The 16432-nt window shown below is 39.6% G+C and overlaps 2 protein-coding genes across 2 annotated transcripts in view; one reads left to right on the top strand and one right to left on the bottom strand.

The window, feature by feature from the left end:
• Positions 1 to 10811: 10811 nt before the first annotated feature.
• LOC116262951 (peroxidase 5-like) lies at positions 10812 to 12159 on the bottom strand. Its single transcript, XM_031642497.2, has 2 exons — positions 11833 to 12159; positions 10812 to 11695 (listed from the first exon to the last, which is right to left on the bottom strand). Exons 1-2 carry the CDS (start codon positions 12085 to 12087, stop codon positions 10922 to 10924), a joined length of 1029 nt encoding a protein of 342 aa, XP_031498357.1. The 5' UTR covers positions 12088 to 12159; the 3' UTR covers positions 10812 to 10921.
• A 3508-nt stretch (positions 12160 to 15667) lies between these two features.
• The window catches only part of LOC116262582 (peroxidase 5-like), a 7583-nt gene continuing 6818 nt past the window's right edge, over positions 15668 to 16432 (top strand). Inside the window, exon 1 of the mRNA XM_031642062.2 lies at positions 15668 to 16148. Within this exon, the coding sequence (XP_031497922.1) occupies positions 15891 to 16148 (258 nt within the window). The 5' untranslated portion in view covers positions 15668 to 15890. The remainder of the gene's footprint in view (positions 16149 to 16432) is intronic.

Raw genomic sequence — 16432 nt, 5'->3', positions numbered from 1 at the left:
AGATCATCCACTACGATAGAATGTTTGTTGGGCTTAAATAGAATTAAGGTACAAAATAATATTTCGATTCCCTCATTCTTAGGAAAGTACAAGATGGTACCTGAGTTATGCAATAGCAACGGAAACAGTAGTAGTGTCTCACCGTAAGCTTCTCAGCAGTAGCGTCAAGAAGCAGCACCTGTGGCAAAAGGGAAGAAGCAAGAGAGAAATTGGTTTGTGGGTTTGCTTTTGAGAGGCACAGGTTGATTAATCAACGATCAACCATTAGATGAACAGAAGCTAGGGTTTAATAGTACACCTCTCAGGATTTCTCAAATCCCAGCTATGGTTATGGCAGGGGAAAATATGGTAAAAATGTAAATAGTGACATTGATTTTGAAATCAATTTTTGAAATGAATTTCCTGTTATAACCTCCAAACTACAGAGTACCCTCTTGCAGTTACGAAAAGCAGGATAGGGCTTAGGGCCACTATCTAACATCTCCCAATTGGCCATGAGACCGCCAGTTTGCTTCCATTAGGTGTGGGTTTTTTGATCTTTTGTTACATGGCTTTTCATATTGGTTTGTCCATCGTAACTAGAATTTTTATTCAAAGTTTGTAGCAAAGGTTTCCATTCAAGGTTTTCCATCGCAACCTTTCGTATGTATCTTAGCCTCATATGGGCTATATGCTTGGTAAACAAGTATTCAGATTTTTTCTTCATTAGGTGATCCGCTACTATGTCGTTGGTAGGCATGTATTCAATTGAGATTTAATTTTTTTCAAACATTTCATGGACATAATGATATTTCACCATTATACGTTTACTCTTTCAGTGAACAACTCTATTTTTCATAAGAGATATTACTACCTGATTATCACAATATAGTTGAACTGGTTCATGTTCAAGATTTAACTTCAAGTTTTTCAAGAACCGATTTATATATACAACAAACAGAGTTGCAACATACATGCTACATATTTAGCTTCTTGTGTGTGTGTTGAGCAACACATCAATGTTTTTTACAGGACCAGGCTATCGTTCCACCTCCAAAGAGAAAAACATATCTAGATGTGAACTTTCTATCGTCTTTACAACTAGCAAAATCTGCGTTGGCATACCCAACTAAAGATAGCTAATCCGTTTGATACGACAATTTCAGTCCTTTAGTTCCTTTAATATACCGAAAAATTCTTTTAACTGCTTGCTAGTGAGGCCAACCAGAATTACTTTGGTAACAACTCACAAGACCAATAGGAAAACTTATGTCAGGTTATGTACAAAGCATTAGATACATTAAACTGCCAATAGCTTGTGCATAAGGAACATTTAATTTTGTTGTTCTCCTCCACGACAATCGCTCATGCTTATATTTGCTCCTTTAGCCATGAGAGTTCCAATGGGTTTGCACTCTTGCATTCAAAACTTCTTCAAGATATAATCATTATATTGTTCTTGGCTCAAACTCAGGATTCTCAAGTCTCTATCTCGAGTGATCTTTATTCCTAATATATAGGATGCTTTACCCATGTTCTTCATTTCGAAGTTCTCATTCAACCAAGTCTTTGTTTTAGATATTATACTATTATTGTTTTCGGTCAACAGAATGTCATCGACATATAAAGATAGGATACAGAAGAGGCTTTCACTTTTCCAGACATATACACACTGGTCTAGCTGATTTGCTATGTATCCAAGCTTTGTAATTGCCTTATGAAAGGCAAAACACCACTGTCTTGGTGACTGTTTCAAACGGTATAATGAAATATAAAACTTGTACACTTTGTCTTCGTTTTCTTTCATGATATATCCCAGCAGCTGAGTTATATAGATAGTTTCCTTTAACTCATCATTTAAGAAAGCAGTTTTTACATCAATCTAACAAACATGCATGTCATAGAAAGTTGCAACAACCAAAATTATTATGATTGATGTAAACTTTGCTACACGCGAATAGATTTCTAAGTAATCAATTTCTTCATTTTGGGAAAAACCTTTCGCCACAAGTTTTGCTTTATATTTCTCGCATGATCAATCAGCTTTATATTTTTTCTTCAGCACCTATTTGCACCCTAATGGATCTTCTATCCTTAGGAAGATCTACTAGTTCCCAAACTTTGTCTTTTACTATGGATTTGATTTCCTCATCCATGGCATTCACCCAATCTGACGATTCAAGTGAGTTTATCGCTTTGTCGTATATCAGATTGTCAGACATCTTGTCAATATCTGTTAAACAGCACAACTCCTCTGCAAGATATGCATAATAATCACTTAAATATGAAGGAGGAGCTCTAGGTCTTTTATGACCTAACACAGTCTGAGATGATATGCCCAGATCAGTTGGTTCATTACCTAATTGTTCCTTAGTCGATCAGTTACTAGATTGTTCCTTAAACAATTCATGCTTAGTTGGTTCATTACCAAATTGTTCATCTAAATATGATCTTCCACTGGATTATTATCTTGTTTAGTTCTTTTAGGAACTCTACATCTCGACTTTCTTTAAGCTCCATAGTAGAGTGATATAATCTGTAGCCTATGGATCTGTTTGGATATCCAGTAAGCACACATCATACAGTTCTGTTATCTAATTTATCCACTTTTGGATCTAAAATTTTCACATGTGCTATAGATCCCCATCTCCTGAGAAGTCTCAAGTCTAGTTTCACATCATTCCATCTCTCATCAAGAGTGGTTGGGATTGCTTTGCAGGCCACTGGATTTAATGTATACATAACTGTTAACACAGCTTCACCCCAAACTTTGGGTAATTATGCACCAGCCAACATGGATCTCACCATGTTCAAGAGGGTTCTGTTACACCTCTCAACGACATCATTTTGCTGCGGCGTCTTAAGTATTGTTCTTTGCCTATTAATTCTAAGGACTTTGCAGTGTTCGAAGAATTCATTTGATGTATATTCACCTCCACGGTCTGACCTTACAACTTTGATATTTGTTCTAAGTTATCTTCCGACTTCATATTTATATTCCTTGAATTTATTCAAGTGCTTCTGACTTATATTTAATAAGATAAATATAACCAAATTTTGAGAAGCCGTTAATAAATGTTATGAAGTATATCTTGTCACTATATGTTTGGACTCTAAAAAGTCCACAAATATTAGTATCCATTATTTTCAATAGTTCAGTGACCTGAATTACTTCAGACGGAAAGGGTTTACTCTTCATCTTTCCATATAAATACGACTCACATTTTGTGAAATCATTTACGTTTATGTCGATATTATACCTTGTTGTGCTAGAATCTTCATCTTGTTGATGCATACATTACCTAAGCTTTCATGCCATAAGTTTATACTCACACTCATTGCATAGTTAATATAAGCAGAACTGAAAACTTTATTCATTTCATTAAGTTTGAACATATTGTGTTCTTTTACACATTTCTCATCAAACATTGTCTTCTCATCAAACATTGTCCTCTCATGTTTTTTCATTGTTACTTTTTTCTGGAACAAAACAGACTTCAATACCTTTCTCAATCAGAGCGGGCACTGACACTAAGTTCCTCCTCATTGAGGGACGTACAAGACTTTAGTAAGAATGACATTTGTGTCCCCAATATTCAGTCAATATAACCCGACTCCCATGACATCAGTATGAGTTGTTACTCATATAGACTTTTTGCATTCCTGGACTCAAATATTCCATACGAATTATGTCTTCTTTTGTTTTTGCAATGTAACGTGTAGCTCCCGAATTGACCCACCAACCAGTTAGATTTATATCTGAGAACAAGCACTGTGACTCAACGCAAATGACTTCTTTATCGGAACCACTTGATATCTCCTCTTGTTATAGGTGTCTTGACTCTTGTTGTCTTTCTTGTTCAGGAATTTTATCATGCAGTTCTTCTTGATGTGTCCAGCCTTTCCTCATCTATAGCATTTCATTACAATTCTTTGAGATTTCTGAGTACCTGTAAAATCGTTCTCAAATTTGTCGTTGTTTCTCTTTTTAAATTCTTTGGGTTTTACAGGTACATGACTATTGGCTGGTTTATCTTGGACTATCATAAGTTATGCATCTTTTCTCTTGGCCAAACGTTTTTATTGAATGACTACTGAATGGAGAGTTTTTCTAAGGTTAGAGTGTCAAACTGGAGACTCAGGACAGTAACTGTCATATCCCAAGAAGGTGGTAGGCTGTTCAGCTGATATTACATTTTTCACTACGACTAGGACTTTAGCTATAACCAACATCTTGTTACCATAGTCAACTACCCTATCCAACTCCTTCATTTTATACAAGTTGTACAGTTCCAACAGCAATTGAACACGCATTGTAGCAGTGGTGTTGTATTTTGATGATATGGTATCAAACATATCTGTAGCCATTAGACAATCTTCAAACATCCTGATCAAGTCATCTTCCATGAACGTTAGCATGATGGTTTTGGCCATCAAGTCATCATTCACAAAAGCCTCATATGCCTTCCTTTCCTTATTAGTAGGTTTGTCTCCTAAAGTGGGAAAGAGTTTGTTGATTACATAAATCAGTCTTTCTAGAGTCAAGGTCAACATGATCTTGCGCTACCATGCATAAAATTGGTTCCATTTAGTTTTTCGGTCTTGGCCAAGTTTGAGGCTCCCACTCTTGAAGTCATTTCTAAGTTAATTTAATGGCAAGCAAAACAAAATACAATTAACCAGAAGCAACACTAAGAATATCACTTCAGGAAATCTCCAATAATATTCTAAAACATTACTCAAAAGCACGAAGATCTCTTAATTTAAATTTTACAACGTGAATTTCTTCCTTTATTTTCAAATTTATTTTCAGAACTCTTTATGTGCAATTTTAAATAAGACTAAAGTACCAAGTTGCAATTGTACAAAACATCTCAGTTTTCCACCGAAATTGCAAAAATAAATTTACGAAAATCTCTTTCAGTAATTTTTTTTAATAACTTCGAGGGTATTACTACGAAATTTCGTATGAAATCTCTGGTTTTTGCTGAAATTAACTTTCACAGGCCGCTTTTTGAAAAAGTTCTTTGTAAAAACGTTGCAGCACTAATTTTTGAAAAAAGCAACAACATTTTTGAAAAGTTTGTTAATAAGGTGGACTACTTTTGTAATTTTCAATTTATGATATAAAAGCGATCCGACCCGAGATTTTTCATTTTTATGCTGGTCTTTTTCTCTCCTCCCGGGAGCTCCTCTCTCTACTCGCAAGGGCACTGGTTCGGTTTTGTTGTGCGATTGTTCTTTCGCCGACTCTTCCTGATCCTGACCTACTGTTGTTGCCACCGCGTAATGGACAAAGGATTTGCAAGTGAGACAGACGACACTGCCACCAGCAAGAAGCAAACCCATGGCAGGACAGTTGAAAGCCTAGGTCACTGCGATGAGAAGAAACGGGATTTGGGAAGGGATGAGCTCCATGCGAGCAGAAGGTCCAGCCTAGCAGCAGACCATGTCAGACTCTATGTTTTGTCTTTTGGGTCAACGCCGGAAAAAGGTAACAACAGGATTTGAATCCACCAGAAAAAAAGGTGCAGGGGTGGACTCAACGGCTACGACAGTGGGTGTCGGCGAGAAACAAAGGAAAAACACTCCTTGCAAGGTATTTATGGGCAAAATAGACGACGCTGCCGGTGAGGGCTTCTAAACTACAGCGCTTAGAAACCCTCCAGTGAAGCGATTTAGAGAAAAGAAAATAAATGCCTCTGCTAACTGGAACTACATGCGCAGGCTATAACTATTTTTTGTTTCTTTCGTAACTGCAAGCTGTTTATACTAGCATGCTTTCACAAATTCGAGATAGATTTTTTCATCTACGATGAACTGTTTATTCTAGCATGCTTCACACGTTCGAGATAGATTTTTAATCTAGCACGAACTGTTTATTCTGGCATGCTGCATACATTCGGAAGAAGCTAGGGATGAACATGAGCCGAGTTGTGCCCGAGCTCGGCTCGACTGTTGTTTTGGTCAGCTCGAGCTCAGCTCGAACTCGAGTTGAGCTTCACAATGGTAGCTCGAGCTTGACTCGATCAACTGTGTTCGAGCTCGAGACTGACTCGACTAACTCGTTTAACTCGATTAGTTGCTTCTTTCATATGCTTTTGATGTGGAAGGTGATGTCACTTGAACGAGGGTTTGAGGGAGAAACTTTCTCCCTTGGTCTTCTTCATAGAGCCAGAACTGTGCCTTCTTCTCTAGAAAGGAGCTAGATTCAGATGCTTCTTTCTCCTTCATTTTCTTCTTCTTCTCCAACACAAAGCTGAAACCTACACCTCTTTGTCCTGCTTCTTCTTCTTCACTCGAAGAGAGATTGAATCAGATGCTTTGTCTTTGTCCTCCTTATTCTCCAAGTCAGGAACTTCTTTGAAGCCCAAGATCCTATGACCGCCCATCAGAACAACCCATTTGTGCTACCACACATGGTATGACCACTGGACTCTGAAGGCAGCAAGAGGAGGGGAAAGAAGAATATGAAATGGAAGAAGCGCACAACACCCATATTAGGCTGAGAATCTGTTTCAATCTTCTCAGCCTCGGATCTCAAAGAAACAGAGAAAGAACAACAAAAATGACTCGAAGACGAAAGGATTGGTGTCTTCAAGCGAAACCCTCACTCGAGTGAAACCCTTGCTCAAGCATAAATCATTGGGTTTTCGAGATCCTCTCTCATTTGAGGGAGAGGGGGCTTCAGAAACTTTGTTTTCTATGATTTAGAGAATAAAGAGAGAGAGAGAGAGAGAGAGAGAGAGAGAGAGAGAGAGAAGGAGAGAAGAGTACCATTGCTGCAGATTGCCTTCAGTTCCACCAATCACCAAAAGAAGGAAGAGAGTGAAGAGAGAGAAAAAAAGACCAAAAATGAAGTTGACTGAATGAGGAAAACAATAAATATCTGTTCGTCGACCTAACGAGCCGAGTTGGGTTGAGCGAGCTTCGTTAAACGAACTCGAACTCGGCTCGATAAAATAAACGAGCTGAACGATCAACTCGAGGTTGGCTCGTTGAGTAGAAAAGCTGGCCCAAACTCGATGTCGAGCCGAGTTCGAGTTACTCGGCTCGTTGTTCAGCCCTAGAAGACGCTATCCAGATTAGCAGAATGATAACTACTGATATACTTGGATGTGTAGATAGTGTAGACAGCACAGGCACCAAAGAGGTCGAACAGACTTAATTGGAAGAACCGTGGCTCTGATACTAATGGTACCTGAGTAATGCAACAGCTGCGTCAAGAGGCAGCACCTGTGGCGAAAGGGAAGAAGCAAGAGATAAATTGGCTTGTAGGTTTGCTTCTCAGGTTGACTAATCAACAACCATTAGATGAACAGAAGCTGGGGTTTAATAATCTGCCTCACAGGATTTCCGAAATCCCAGCTACGGTTATGACAGGGAAAAATATGTTAAGAATGTAAATGGTAACATTGATTTTCAAATAAATTTTTGAACTGAATTTCTTGTTATAATCTCGTATCTACAAGAAAAATATGATAAGAATGCAAATGGTAACATTGATTTTGAAATTAATTTTTGAAATGAATTTTCTGTTATAATCTCGTAAATGCAACGGTCTTGCAGTTACGAAGGGAAGGATAGGTTTCTAGGCCACTATCCAACAGGACCACGTGTGGCTGCTCAAGAAGCATTAGTGTCATCATATCTTACTGAATTTAGCCTCATCGGCTCACATATAGAAATCATGATTAAGTTCCCCACAAATCAATAGCTGATCGTCTTGTGGTTGGCAGAATTTGAAGCATTGTTTGTCAAATAAGATTATAACACCATTCGCTTATGATCAATGTACAGTAATAGGTCTACACAAAATAATACTCCTCACCAATATTTAGACTTGTTAAGATTCTTGAAAACGACTTTGGATCGAAAGGAGAAGGAAAAGACGGTGCATCTTCGGTCAGGCCCAAAACAGGTTATATGTGCAAGTTTGACTTGAAAATGTATCACATAAATTACTTAAAAGCCACATAATACTGAGATGGAGTTGCGTGTACAGCGTGCGTGCACCCATTAAATATGCACCAAAAAGAAAGGTTGGGATATTTTCTTGATTTTTTAATATAAATAAACACATTTTAGACTTTTAATATTTTCATAATTTTGTTTTCCACCTTCTAAAAGTCTCTTTTTTTTATCAAAAGCATTTTGGTTATTACATACCAGTGTGCACATAACCCGTTCAGCATAAAAGTCTCTCTCTCTCCTTCTTCCTTTTTCTAAGAAAGGGTCAAGGTCAGAATCGGAACTGCCACAAAAAAGTTGTGAATTTATTGATAAATTTTGACTCTGAATAGGGCTGGGCATCAGGCCGGCCGGCTTGGCCTAAAAAACATGACTAAATCGAAGCCCGTTAAGGCCATCGGGTCAGCCCGTTAAGGCCAGCGGGTCGTTTCTAACCAGCCCGGGCGGGCCTTTGAGATATCAAGCCTCCGGCTTGAGTTGATGCCCAACCGGCCTGAAAACATGACAAAATCGAAGCCCGTTAAGGCCATCAGGTCGTTTCTAACAGGGCCGAGCGGGCCTTTGAGATATCAGGCCTCCGGCTTGAGTTGATGCCCGAGGCTCATTCGAGCCTGATTACTTGTCGACGAAGCTCTTTGGATTCCTAAGAAAGGCCAAGGATGAGAGTCTTGGTGAAGTGGAAAGCCGAGGGCTTAATGTCTCTCTCTAACTGAGGTCTGTCAAAATCAATGACGGTGGTAGTCATCCTCCGTGGCAGTGGCAGTGGCAGTGGCCAGAAGAAGAAGGCGCTCGATTTGAAAGGCGATTGGAGGCAGAAGGAAGCCTCTGCATTTGTGGAAGGCTGGTTTTCCAAAGTTGATGGGGAAGGGAGAGGAGACACCTTTTGGCGACCCGCTTATGGAGAAAACAGCCCACCATTATCGTCACGTACTAGTTTGGCATACAGAGAGGTGGGCAGGCGTTGGTGGTTCCAATGGCAGCAACGTCTTCACTGTATTGGGTTTATGCTTATTTTGTTGGAGCTGCAAAATTGGAGTTTCAGGTTCTTCCGTAGGACAAAGGAATTCGTGGTTACAAATCACTCCTACTGTTGTCTCCCAGCCATGACGATTCAAAGGCAGTGTGGTAAAAATTCAAAACCACCATTTCCATTGTCGTCCCCTCCCCTGTTGCCATCAATGTTAAAGTTGAAACAGTCAACACGAAACCCTAACTTAACTTACCTCTTATAAAAAAAATATATTTTTTTTAGTTACCGGGCTTCTTGGGCCCTCACGGTATACAGTTTCAAGCCCAAACCCGACCCGTTGAAATACCGGGCCAGAGCAGACCCGACAACACCAGCCTGTTAAGCCATTTTCAGATACCCGAGCCCGAGTGGGGCGGAGTACCGGGTACTCGGTGCCGGCCCGGCCCGGTGCCCAGGCTTAACTCTCAATCTACAAAGTGTAATATAATGAAAATGTTTGACTTAGAAACATGCTCAAGCTTGTTCCTCCATTTCCTACTTTTGGTCATGAGGTTTGGCATGCTTGGGGATTTAGGTGAACTCAATAGTAGTACTTGTCACTGTTTGTGGAGATTAAAAGAGCAATGCCCATAGAAGTTAAAATAATGTCCAAGCTTTTACCAGCTAATCAGCTCAACTAGATATGCTACGCGTTTGAAGACAAAACTGAAAAGAAGTCTAACTTAAAATATTGTGTTCGGTCAATCAATCGTGGAGGCTCTTAACCAAGTCTAATTTTCTATGAAAGAAACTTGTAAGCAACAAATTAAAGCTAATGTTTAGAGAAGTTCCTCAATAAGCTTCATTCATGAGCATACTTCCAAAAGCAAATTAAATCTTCCCTCCCTTGCTTTCTACCGTTGCCAAATCCGTCTTTCTTTTAATCTGCACATCAGAACGCGTTGATCAATCGTGAGTACATCCTTCTGACATCACCCAAAGAATTAAACTTACTAGCATACAGAATTGTCGGCTACCAAATAGAATTACATAACAACCCGAATCTATGCTCAGAATCTCTTTCTTTCTCTCTCTCTGTCTCCATTAAAGCTTACTTTTAGTTGACTTGACGGTGAAGAAGCTTTTCATCGGTGTTTGAGGGAAAACGCCTTTGAAAACAAGTCTTCAACGACAAGTGCTACAAGAAGAAGTTAAGATTCAGTTTTTATCAACGCCTAGTGTGCAAATGTCAGTAAAAAATTAACTGTTATATATTCATGCTCGCGTCAGTGAAAGTGTTTTCCAGAGAACCATTGTTGTTTATTTATTATGCTGGTATTGGAGTCTTCTTGGATACTTGATGTGTTTGTTGCAGCAGAATTTCTACATTTTTTAGCATATACTAGAGATCACGATTACCAAATTTCCCACCAAAGCTTGTGAGTTTTGTGCTCCTCCATCAGCAATTGATAGTTTCCAGATATCTGATTTCCCAATCCAAATTCTGTTTCTACACTTATGTGGGAATATGAATCCTAATTTTGAACTGAAATGTACTTTGCTAAGAAATATATTTATTGATATGCATCATGAGGATGTGCTTGATAATTGAAATTAATTGTTTTGAGTGTCCATGTGTTTGTCGGAGTTTCGCCAGTCCTGGCAAATATGTGTGTTGTGACAGTTTAATGATGATTGGTCTGTAATGTTGTGGTGATACCAACTGATGAAATGTGTGGCAGTTTATTGTGTAATGAGATATATTTATTAATCTGTTTACTTAATGATGTGAGTTGTTATTGGTATTGATGTGCCTAACGAATGTGAGAGCAACGAGAGCAATATATATTCTATCAAATAAGCACAAGTTCTAGCTTTTCTTTATTGAATAATAACTACAACGAATGGAAGGTTGGGCCACACGAACAGTTGAATTGACATTTCCGGCCACCGTATAACAACTATAAACAATTAAACCAATTGAATGAATAAATCAACCACCAAGGACCTGTTTTTACGGCCTTAATTAACAACCATACAATACTTCCTGATCTCCCCTTCATATCCAGTCAACACGTCTATCGAGCCCATCCGCACCATCGCTGCAGAGAACTTGTGAGCCCACATTGAACCTTGGTTCACGTTTTGGTTCACCATCCTGGCCGTGTCTGCCCTTTCTGTCAGTGCTTGGTCCGATGTGAGCAGCCCTCGCTGGTACTTGAGGTTCACGTAATACTTGTTGTCCAGCCTATTTGGTGTCACTGGGTCCAAAGCCACCGTTGCATCCTGGGACGACGACTCCGGATCCGGGCACTTTGTCCTCAGGTAGCGCACATACTTGGGGTCCATGGATGGGTCGGCAGCACCGGTCGAGTTGTTGAAGCCATAAAGCCGATCGGAAAACGATGAGCAGTGAGACACACCCAAGGTGTGTGCACCAGATAGAGTGACCATGTCTTCAAGAGAATGCCCCTTGGCTGCAAACTTCTCTTCCAGTTCGTCCACATTAGAGGTTGGTAAGGGCAGGTTATCGAGCACCTCAGACTCCTTAGATACACGTCCGTCACGCCGTCCGGCAGGTACAGAGTAGTAGAAACCGCCGGTCATGTGAACGGCATCCCGAGCAGCAAAGGCAAGAACGTCGGCGCAGGACACCAGTTGAGGGCATTCTGATTCCAACACGGCTTTGGCCTCATCAATGATCTCGAACCCGCGTTGGCTGGGGTTGTTTGCAAGCGAGTCTTTCTCAGCCTTGTTCCCAGTAGTCGAGTCGAGGAGAACAGAACCATCGCAACCCTGTCATTTTTTAGTAATAATCTTCATTTGTTATAAATCACCAGCAAAGCAGCTCACTAGCTGCGATTCGTATCAAAATGTATACCCAAAGATGCAATTCAAAGAAGCTAGGAGGAAGAGAAGTAAGTGCCTAGTACCCTAACAAAGCAGTCGTGGAAATGCATCCGGATCAATCCAGCAGCCATTCCTGGATTGCGGGCAACGGCCTTTGCTACTATCCTCTGCACCACTACCTCTGCTGATGGGCAGCTGTGCCTGTAGTAGCCGACGCTCAGTGAGCTACCATGATCGGCCTCGACGCCAGCAACTATTCCTATGAGCAGGCAGAAAATGAGTGCCAAGCTTCGAAGCAAAGAGAGATTGCATTGGCAGAAGTGCTGGTAGGTAGCCATATTGTCTATGGAAGAAACGGTATGTACGAGAAAGGCTAATTGGTAAGTAGCAGGTGCTCGCAGAATAGTGGATATGAGCTACGGAGTTGTGTGTGTCAAATGGGGGCGTAGATGGTGGGTATTTATAGATGAAGAGATGGCCGGCGATCAGTTCTTAGAAGAAGCGGCCGTGACAGGGCCAATCTGTCCTTTTCAAGGATTTAATGTGAACAATACTATTTCTCTAAGTCTCGGCAGTAGCCATTCTTTGAAGTCTAATGCTTTGAACAAGTCGTGAGTATGACGGATACAGTTATTTGAAGATCAATGGGATGCACACAACCACTACACGGAGTCTTCCCAAAAAGTCGTAGCTTTAAATAGTAAATTAAACACAGATGGCCTACAATTTTATGTGTAAACATGATCAATATTTTTAAATTTTATATATTCGCAAAAGCAAGAGCTTGCCCTTCTAGCATTTTTTATATCATGCTCCCCTTTGCATCTAGCAACTGCAAGCGTGTAGAGTACATTAACTAGTTAACCTTTTTGGGTGCAAAGGAAAACTTGGCGATCGGTTTGAGAATTCATAAAAGTGTTGAGAGAGAGGGAGAGAGAGAGAGAGAGAGAGAGAGATTCTTGAGCATAGGTGTGGGGTGTTATATAATTCTATTTGGTAGCCAACAAGCCTGTATGTTGGTAATTTTAATTCCTTGAGTGGTGTTAGAAGGATGTACTCATGATTGATCAACACGTTCTGATGTCCAGATTAAAAGAAAGACAGATTTGGCAATGGTAGAAAGCAACTGATGGAAGATATTAATTTGCTGTTGGAAGTGTGCTCATGAATGAAGCTTATTGTGGGAAATTCTCTAAACATTAGCTTTAATTTGTTGCTTACAACTTTGTTCCATCAAAAAGTAGACTAGGTTGAGGGCCTCCATAATTGATTAACCCGAACACAATAATTTAAGTCAAACTTCTTTTGGCTTTTGTCTTCTTATGGGTAGCAGCATATCTGGTTGAATTGATTGGCTGGTAAAAGCTTGGTCATTAATTTAATTTCTGTAGTCATTGTTTTTACAATCACCATAAATGGTAGCATGCACTATTATTGAGTTGACCCTTTCTTAGAGAAAGAAAGAGAGTTTCATGCCAAACTGGTTATGTGTACACTGATATGTAATAACCAAAATATCTTTGATAAATAAAAATATTTTTAAAAGGAAGAAAACAAAATTAAAAAATGTGTTTATCTATATAAAATGTGATTATCTATATAAAAAAAATACCCCAACCCTTTTTTTTAGTGCTTATTTGTTAGGTACACACAAGCTGTACATGCAACTCCATCTCAGTATATTATTTTGTAGCTTAATTCCATTTAAACCGATCAAATATTTTGTCTTAGTGAATGATCTCATCCGTTCGTTGTGAATCCACTTGTCCCAATAAGAAGCTTAGCTGGGACTGCAGTTGCGGCCCTTATGGGCTGTCGGCTGGGCCCAAGAATCCTAATGGAGCTCCGCCCAAGCCTAACTTCTTATTGGGCCAGGCCAGCTGGATAACCTGCCCTATTGCTAAATACTTTGAAAAAGTATATACAAGATTCAGTCTTTTGTATTTATGATACTTATTTATTCGTTTTTATTAACAACAACATACCTCAACTGAAGCTGGTTTTGTTGTTGTTGACAAAAATGCTCCCATTTAGATAGAAAAGGGAAACTTTTAGTGGAAATAGAAAAAAACGTAAAAAGACTCAAAAGGATATTTCTTTTTCAACAATTTTGAAAATGTCCCTTTCTTTCATTTGGCATATGTATGTTGGATGTACCGAATGGCGCTTGCAACTCTGCCTATACCTGAAGGTCATTAAGGCCAAGTAAAAGAGTTCAGTGAGGGACATGAAGATTCTTGAGCATAGGTTTATGTTAATGCAATGGTATTTCTAATTGGTAGCCAATCCTTTTTATTGGTAATACTTTTGTTGCTCCCGTGGACTCAACTATATTGATCTGATGTCCAAAAAGAGAAGGCTGGATTTAGAAGCAAATTTGCTTTTAAGAGTAGGTGACCAACCTATGTTTTGAGCTTTCAGAACGTCAACTCTGCGTACTACAAAATGAAAGGAGAGGACAAAGGCAAACCAAAACTAAGCTTATTGTTACTAGGGAAATATGGAATGGAAAATCGTGCTGACTTCGGCTCTCTTGGTAGACGATATGATAAAATACTCCTTCTAGTCCTCCGATAAGGATAGAAATTCTCTAATATCAGCTTTTGTTACTTACGTGTTTGTTCAATCATACTGGGGCCTTCATGGTTTGGTTGACCAAGCACAACAAACTAATTCAAATTTCTTGATTCCACTCCAGTTCGTAGATTCCGATTCAAACTTTGTTGGCACATTTAAAAAATGAATTGATTTTAAGCGGTGTAAGGGCAGTTTGCATGAATGCATGTATAGGCGCACTTCTTTTGGGTAATGGCCAAAGCTGACTTGACTTTTCTTTTTCCTCGTTGTTTGGATCCAAAGCGATTATATCAAAAATCTTAATCTATGGGTCTAAAGGACAAGGACGGCCCTATGATATGTTTTTAGATGCTGGGTGCGAAGGCAAAGTTGCAACCACAAAAGATTTTCAAGGAAATTAAATCAACGGTCGTTATTGGAAGACATGGTCTAGTCAATTTCAGGTAAGTTTAAATATATCCAATTAGTCTGAAAAAAATTGATATGTAATAAAATTTAATATCCAATTAAGAAATCAAATTGGATTCAAATTTAAGAAATGACATTCGATTGGATTTGGATTCAAATTCAGATATAAATATAAAAGTCCGTCTGAATTTCTATTCTTGCTTCAGAGCCACATTCTAAATGGTTCAATACCAAAAGCCAATTTGGACTTGATTTATAGCTCAATCCCATATTCATCATTAACCGCTTGGGCAGGGAGAGAGAATTGAGATACTTTGAAAGGCCCAAAAGTCCCTCATCTTTTTTTTTGCGTCAGATTTCATAGTTATTTTAGAAACATAGGTAAAAAGCAGTACACCCATCAACTAAAAGTGCCTCATATTTATCATTTATACTATAATAGTTCAGACAAGTAGTATTCATAAAAATAAAAAACTCATAAAAATCAAATCGATAACGAGATTTTCATTGGTTTGTCATTAGTTACAATACATCCTCTACGACAAAAAGGAGAATTGTTTGTGTTTTTTGCACGTACTTAGGTGAAAGAAATTGATCGATTATTAGGCGGACACAATTGAACTTATCTAGCAGATATTCAAGTCAAACTTGCACGTGTACATGTATGGGCGAGCCTCTTTTGGGGGAAGGCCAAAGCTGACCTGACTTTTCATTTTTCCTCCTTTATGGGATGTACAAAGTAGTCGTCAATAATCTTTATGCGTCGCCAAAATAATACCGGTGATTACTTTGGAGAAGATGTTTAAAAGTAGGAACTTAATTTGAGAAGAGCGTGTCCATGTGTAGTGGTTGTACATCGGCACACTGACCTTCATCTTCAAAACACCGGGGCAAGTCGACCGATTCAAAGCGCATACAGGACTTGAGAAAGCGAGTAATGCCCACACTTGGAAATATGCCTTTCACATTCCAACCTTCAAACCTACATGTTGCCCGCCGTCTCACGATCGCTTCTTCCAGGAAGAAGTGAACAGCTAGCCACTTCTTTCTATAAATACCCACCACACACGCCCCCAATTGAAACACACAAATCCTCAGCTCAGATCCTACATACCAATCAGTCGTTCTCATATATACAATTTCTTCCATAGACAATATGGCTGCGTTCCAGCACTTCGGCCATAATGAGCATCTCCCTTTGCTTCGACGCTCTGCACTCATTTTCTGCCTGCTCATAGGAATAGTTGCTTGCGTCGTGGCCGATCATGGTAGCTCACTGAGCGTGGGCTACTACAGGCACAGCTGCCCATCAGCAGAGGCAGTGGTGCAGAGGACAGTAGCGAAGGCCGTTGCCCGTAATCCAGGAATGGCTGCTGGATTGATCCGGATGCATTTCCACGACTGCTTTGTTAGGGTACTTCTCTTCCTCCTAGCTTCTTTGAATTGCTTCTTTGTGTATACCTTTTGATACGAATCGCAGCTAGCGAGCTGCTTGGATGGTGATTTATAACAAATGAAATTATGCCTAAAAAATGACAGGGTTGCGATGGTTCTGTTCTTCTGGACTCGACTCCTGGCAACGACGACGCCGAGAAAGACTCGCTTGCAAACAACCCCAGCCTCCGCGGGTTCGAGATCATTGACGAGGCCAAAGCTGTGTTGGAATCAGAATGCCCTCAACTGGTGTCCTGCGCCGAC

This window comes from Nymphaea colorata, chromosome 10, assembly GCF_008831285.2.
Source record: "Nymphaea colorata isolate Beijing-Zhang1983 chromosome 10, ASM883128v2, whole genome shotgun sequence".
NCBI classification, from domain to species: Eukaryota; Viridiplantae; Streptophyta; class Magnoliopsida; order Nymphaeales; family Nymphaeaceae; genus Nymphaea; species Nymphaea colorata.
This window is presented reverse-complemented; position numbering and strand designations above follow the sequence as displayed.

Bases quoted from the DNA above. Each gene is read 5' to 3' on its own strand.
- LOC116262951 (XM_031642497.2), bottom strand. From the start codon at position 12,087: ATGGCTACCTACCAGCACTTCTGCCAATGCAATCTCTCTTTGCTTCGA. The intron at 11,696-11,832 runs GTACTAGGCACT...AAAAAATGACAG, and splicing joins TCCACGACTGCTTTGTTAGG to GGTTGCGATGGTTCTGTTCT.